Below are 7236 nucleotides of genomic sequence, written 5' to 3' on the forward strand. Positions count from 1 at the left end.
GCCAAGGCCTGGGACACGCTGTCTGTGTGTGCTTGGTGCTGAAGAAACAATTTGATTATCATTTCAACGTCTATGTTATGACCCTTGTTATCATCCTGTAAATAAGAAAACATGCACATGTATATTACAGCATAAATTAGTCATATAGATCCTTTTCCATTTAAGGCTCCAACTCATATATATTGCATCATCTCCACAGCACTCCCCACTTGAAAACATGTTTCCACAGCTATGTTTGCATGGTGAGCTAAAACTTCCCTATAATTGTGCAGGAAGTCCAAAGAGTGCTCCATGATGGAGCTTTACATGTTTCCTTCTGTTGATATTGGCTTTGTAAAACAATGTTTAAAACATTGTGTTTTAGTGTGGTAAACAGCAAGGAACAAAAACAGTTTTCACAACTGAAAAATGTTCCATAGATTCTCAAGGTCTGTCTCCATGTCAGCTGAAACATAAAAGTAATTTACTTTGACAAGTAAGATTTAAAAAAAAAAAAAAAAAATTGTATCATGTGGCTAAAGAATTGTCTTTTACTTTCTTTTCATATTAAATTGTATTTGTTTGTTCCCGACAGCCAGGCCACATGTATCTTATTTGACATGTTGAATATTATGTTCTATTTTGTCCTTCTCTTTTTTCTTTCTCTTGTCCTATGTGCATGTCTGGTCTCCACAAAAGCTATAGTGTGTTGACAAGCATTAATAATTATCTAACAACATACTAAGAAGCTTCAGGTTTTTATATCTATGTCCATTTTATTAATTAATGCAACGTGGTAATCAGACAAGTGACCATATTCAAAATACATTTAGAACAAATATATTTAGCGGGAACGACCGGATTTACAAAGATCAGATATGCATATAAATAAGGAAAAAAGGCAATATGGTTATCGAAAAAGTGACCTTCTGAAAAACATTTAGAGCTAATATATTTAGTGGGAACAATCTGATTTACAAAAGTTACAGACAAATATGCAAGGTCGTACTACTGCCTAGAAGCAAGTAGAGGGTGCACTTGGTTTTGCACCAGTCTTTTGGAGGAAGAATAACATTCAAAGGAAGACATATTTGAATTTCATTAAATGGCAGGTTTCTATTAAACCCTGTTCAAGGCATGTCAAGGAAAGGTTTCATTTTTAATTTAATTAACTAACAATTCTGTTGCAAAGTTTGGTCAGTTTGAAACCATAAATGAGAGGATTCATAATGGGAGCTATGACAAGAAATTGCACAGCAACAAATTTTTTAATGGTTTAAGGTCATTCTTTTGAACTAAAACGCATATTTGTCACATCAATAAGTGTTGTCAAAAGCAGGTAGAGAGGGCATCTGATTTAACACCTACCATCTTAAAAGTAAGACACAAATTTGAATTTAATGAAATAAACATTTTTCAAGGCAAACCAAGAAAAGACTTTAGATTGAATTATGTGACTGAGTGTTCTCACCGTGTAAGAAAATAGTCATTTCTTTCTCAAATTAAAAACTCTAAGAACTCTGTTCCGTATTTTAGTCAATTTAAAACCATAAATGAGAGGATTTATAATGGGAGGTATGAGAAGAAATTCTATTGCAACAAAGTTTTGAAAGGTTTGAGGTAATTCCTTTGAAGTAAAGCGCATATTCATGACGTCAAAAAGTAGAGTGACAAGAAAAGTGAGTAAGGATATTAAATGTGGCACACATGTTTGCATGAACTTTGCTCTGTTTTCTATAGAATTGACACAAGTTTTAATGAGATACATATAGGACATAACTATAAAAACACCGTGAAATACATAAATGAATATTGTAATATATGCAACTATGGTGTTAACTGTAGTTTCAGCTGGGAAGCAAGCAAGTTTAACAATAATCCAATTTACACAAAAGAGTCTGGAAATATATCGGCTGCACAGCTTTACCCTGGATGTCAGATAAATATTTGTTCCCATAATGCAGAAAGGTGTTAACCAAGAGAAACAGACTAACTTAATGAGTCTTTGTTTTGACATGACAGAGTGATACTGCAGTGGTCGACATATAGCCAGATATCTGTCATATGCCATGACTGCAAGAATCGACAGATCACTGCAGGCGAAGGAATACATCACCAGAGCCTGAACAAGGCATCCGGCATAAGAGATCATGTGAACAGGAGAGAGCAGATCCCAGAGAAATTTGGGGTAAAAACCTGTTGTCCCATAAAGTCCATTCATACAAAAAGCACACAGCAGAATATACATAGGTTCATGGAGGTTATTATCCATGATGATTGTCACAATTATTGAAACATTTACCACCAAAATGGTACAGTAACACAGCAAGCTGAGAAAGAAGAGAATAAATCGGTGGTCGATTGTTTCATTTAAACCTGAAAGAAAAAACCATGTTATTACAGAAACATTACCCATCATGATAGGGAACCTTGATTCTTCTTTTTTATTTGTAGCTTAACTTGGTCCTGAGCAACGTCTGGTCTCTCCTCTCTTCTCCATCTAGTGTAGACTACTGAAACACCTGAGCTGGGAATTATAATCAGCCAATCAGTGTTCAGGTGTGAAAGTTTGCTTCCTTGGAAATTGACAGGGGACTCCAACGTCTGCAGCATGTTGCAATCTACTGTGCATAGGATAAAATATATATATATATATATATATATATACACACACACACACACACACACACATATAAATTGGTGCATAAAGGTGCATTCAGAATTGAAATTGAATTTGAAATATGTTAAAGGTTGCTCTTATGTCCAAAAATATCATGTTAATCACTTGAACAATTAGGTTTTTTTGGACATACAGTTTCAAAGGGATTGGATTTGTAACTGAACTGATGTTTTCATTGAGAGTAAAACTGTGCAGTTAAACTAACTTAAAATACTCAAGAAAAAACTGCAGATCAAGCTCTGTTTGTACACGATTTATTGAATACTAGACTACTATTACTGTTCATGCATATTACAGTAAACTGTTATTTTACAGGGCAAAAAAAATACTTTTGAATTAAACTTGACAAAAACAGGAAACATGCAACATTCTGAAAACAAGAACATTTGTCATGAATAAACAATTGTGAGGTGAGATAAATATAAAAGGCTTCACAATCGGGGGAATAATTACAAATTTCATTGACATGAAGTTACTGAAATCTTGAGATATATCAGCAGAGCCAAATCTCATGTACAGTACATCCAAAAGGACAGCTAATGAAAAAGTGATCAGAGAGTGTACACCGGCAGACTCTTTGCCAGTAAGAGAGCAGGGAGGTAATGTTTATCAGGTAGAGGAGAGCAGGAAGCCAAGGCCTGGGACACGCTGTCTGTTTGTGCTTGGTGCTGAAGAAACAATTTGATTTGCATTTCGACGTCTATGTTATGACCATTGTTATCATCATGTAAATAAGAAAACACACACACAAACAACTTGTATATTACAGCATATATGAATCATGTAGATCCTTTTTCATTTAAGGCTCCAACTCATATATATTGCATCATCTCCACAGCACTCCCCACTTGAAACATGTTTCCACAGCTATGTTTGCATGGTGAGCTAAAACTTCCCTATAATTGTGCGGGAAGTCCAAAGAGTGCTCCATGATGGAGCTTTACATGTTTCCTTCTCTACCCAACGATACCCATGTTTCAACATTTTCCAGTGACCCCTCTGTCTGAGGTTACTGGAAGATTAGACTAACAACTTATCACAAAAGCAAACAAGGTGGAGGCATTTTTAGAAAATGAAAGATATTGGCTTTGCAAAACGATTTTTAAAACACTGGAGTATCTGTAAATAAATATGTCATTGTTTTGTATTGCACTCTGCAAATAATGACCAGACACGTACACTGCAGTTTTACTGAGTAGAAAGTAGGCTCAACAACTGGACCTTTGCATTTGACAAAGCTGGTTACTTCCTGACATCTTCAAAATAAGTCATTCCCTTTAAATCCATGATAGTATACTGAATTATCACCATTATCAGGTTTCCCTCAAACATTTATACATATTATTATATAAATAGTATCTTTAGCACTTTTTTCAAACAGTATTTTAAATAAACAACACAAACAGCATTGTGCATGCAACTTAAACACAATTCAACAGTCCCATTATCTTGTAGCTACTTTTGAAATGTGTCCTGTGAAATATGACTTTATTTCTTAGTGTGGTGAATGGCAAGGAGCAAAAACAGTTTTCACAATTGAAAAATGTTCCATAGATTCTCAAGGTCTGTCTCCATGTCAGCTGAAACATAAAAGTAATTTACTTTGACAAATAAGATTTACTTTTTTTTTTTTTTTTTTTTTTTTATGATGTGGCTCAACAATGGTCTTTTACTTTCTTTTCATATGAAATGAATTTTTTTTTGTTCCCGACAGCCAGTCCACATGTATCTTATTTGACATGTTGAATATTATGTTCTATTTTGTCCTTCTCTTTTTTCTTTCTCTTGTCCTATGTGCATGTCTGGTCTCCACAAAAGCTATAGTGTGTTGACAAGCATCAATAATTATCTAACAACATACTAAGAAGCTTCAAGTTTGTATATCTATGTCCATTTTATTAATGAATGCAACATGGTAATCAGACAAGTGACCATATTCAAAATACATTTAGAACAAATATATTTAGTTTGTATATTTAGACCGGATTTACAAGGATCAGATATGCATATAAATAAGTAAAAATGCAATATGGTTATCGAAGAAATGACTTTCTGAAAAACATTTAGAGCTAATGTATTTAGTGGGAACAATCTGATTTACAAAGGTCAGATCCAAATATGCAAGGTCGTACTACTGCCTAGAAGCAAGTAGAGGGTGCACTTGGTTTTGCACCAGTCTTTTGGAGGAAGAATAACATTCAAAGGAAGACCCTGTTAAACCCTGTTCAAGGCATATCAAGGAAAGGTTTCATGTTTAATTGTCTATTGTTCAGAGTGCTCTCACCGTGTAAGACAAAACTCATTTCATAAAAAACAAAACAATAACTAACAATTCTGTTGCAAAGTTTAGTCAGTTTGAAACCATAAATGAAAGGATTCATAATGGGAGCTATGACAAGAAATTGCACAGCAACAAAATTTGTAATGGTTTGAGGTCATTCTTTTGAAATCAAATGCATATTCGTGACATTGACAACTGTTGTCAAAAGAAAAGTGAGTAAGGAGATTAAATGTGGCACACATGTTTGCATGAACTTTGCTCTGTTTTCATAGAACTGACACAAGTTTTAATGAGATACATATTGGACCAAACTATAAAAAGAACATGACATGCAGAAAAGATTATTGTAATATTTGAAACTATGCTGTTAACTATGATGTGCAATGTTAACGCTATCACAATTTTATGATTTGTGTTTATTTTATTTCTAAATTCTACATGGTAATCTAACAATTGCCAATCCAAAATACATTTTTATTCAGTGGAAACAGTCTAATTCTCAAAAATCATCTGAGACATGCATACAAAAAGGTAAAAGCTGTAAAATTACATGTAAGAGGATTTGCCAAAAGCAGGTAGAGAGGGCATCTGATTCAACACCTCCCTTCTTAAAGTAAGACACAAATTTGAACTTAATGAAATAAATGTTTTTCAAGGAAAACCAAGGAAAGAATTGAGATTTTATCGTGCAATATTTTGGAGACTGAGTGTTCTCACTGTGTAAGAAAATAGTCATTTCTTTCTAAAATGAACAACTCTAAGAACTCTGTTCCGTATTTTAGTCAATTTAAAACCATAAATGAGAGGATTGATAATGGGAGGTATGAGAAGAAATTCTATTGCAACAAAGTTTTGAAAGGTTTGAGGTAATTCCTTTGAAGTAAAGCGCATATTCATGACGTCAAAAAGTAGAGTGACAGCAAAAGTGAGTAAGGAGATTAAATGTGGCACACATGTTTGCATGAACTTTGCTCTGTTTTCTATAGAATTGACACAAGTTTTAATGAGATACATATAGGACCAAACTATAAAACCACCGTAAAATACGTAAATGAGTATTGTAATATATGCAACTATGCTGTTAACTGTAGTTTCAGCTGGGAAACAAGCAAGTTTAACAATAATCCAATTTACACAATAGAGTCTGGAAATATATCGGCTGCACAGCTTTACCCTGGATGTCAGATAAATATTTGTTCCAATAATGCAGAAAGGTGTTAACCAAGAGAAACAGACTAACTTAATGAGTCTTTGTTTTGACATGACAGAGTGATACTGCAGTGGTCGACATATAGCCAGATATCTGTCATATGCCATGACTGCAAGAATCGACAGATCACTGAAGGCGAAGGAATACATCACCAGAGCCTGAACAAGGCATCCGGCATAAGAGATCATGTGAACAGGAGAGAGCAGATCCCAGAGAAATTTGGGGTAAAAACCTGTTGTCCCATAAAGTCCATTCATACAAAAAGCACACAGCAGAATATACATAGGTTCATGGAGGTTATTATCCATGATGATTGTCACAATTATTGAAACATTTACCACCAAAATGGTACAGTAACACAGCAAGCTGAGAAAGAAGAGAATAAATCGGTGGTTGATTGTTTCATTTAAACCTGAAAGAAAAAACCATGTTATTACAGAAACATTACCCATCATGATAGGGAACCTTGATTCTTCTTTTTTATTTGTAGCTTAACTTGGTCCTGAGCAACGTCTGGTCTCTCCTCTCTTCTCCATCTAGTGTAGACTACTGAAACACCTGAGCTGGGAATTATAATCAGCCAATCAGTGTTCAGGTGTGAAAGTTTGCTTCCTTGGAAATTGACAGGGGACTCCAATGTCTGCAGCATGTTGCAATCTACTGTGCATAGGATAATATATAATATAATATATAATATAATATAATATAATATAATATAATATAATATAATATAATATAATATAATATAATATAATATAATATAATATAATATAATATAATATAATATAATATATATATATATATATATATATATTAGGATAGGATTAGGATAGGATTAGGATAATATATAATATATATATATATATTATATATTATATATTATCCTATGCACAGTAGATTGCAACATGCTGCAGACGTTGGAGTCCCCTGTCAATTTCCAAGGAAACAAACTTTCACACCTGAACACTGATTGGCTGATTATAATTCCCAGCTCAGGTGTTTCAGTAGTATATATATATATATATATATATATATATATATATGTACATAGAAATTGGTGCATAAAGGTGCATTCAGAATTTAAAT

General features: G+C 33.6%; 2 protein-coding genes across 2 annotated transcripts; both read right to left on the reverse strand.

Annotated features, from left to right (window-relative positions):
* Positions 1-1465: 1465 nt before the first annotated feature.
* Positions 1466-2398, reverse strand: LOC138621004 (olfactory receptor 1D2-like). The gene has a single exon (XM_069698720.1). The coding sequence runs from the start codon at positions 2396-2398 to the stop codon at positions 1466-1468; it is 933 nt and encodes a 310-aa protein (XP_069554821.1).
* Positions 2399-5672: 3274 nt separating this feature from the next.
* Positions 5673-6605, reverse strand: LOC138621005 (olfactory receptor 52D1-like). Its single transcript, XM_069698721.1, has one exon. It carries the CDS (start codon positions 6603-6605, stop codon positions 5673-5675), a length of 933 nt encoding a protein of 310 aa, XP_069554822.1.
* Positions 6606-7236: the final 631 nt, after the last annotated feature.

This window comes from Brachyistius frenatus, unplaced genomic scaffold (genome assembly GCF_029030835.1).
Source record: "Brachyistius frenatus isolate BFR_SWC_R1_liver_20210118 unplaced genomic scaffold, ASM2903083v1 Contig_28, whole genome shotgun sequence".
NCBI classification, from domain to species: domain Eukaryota; kingdom Metazoa; phylum Chordata; class Actinopteri; family Embiotocidae; genus Brachyistius; species Brachyistius frenatus.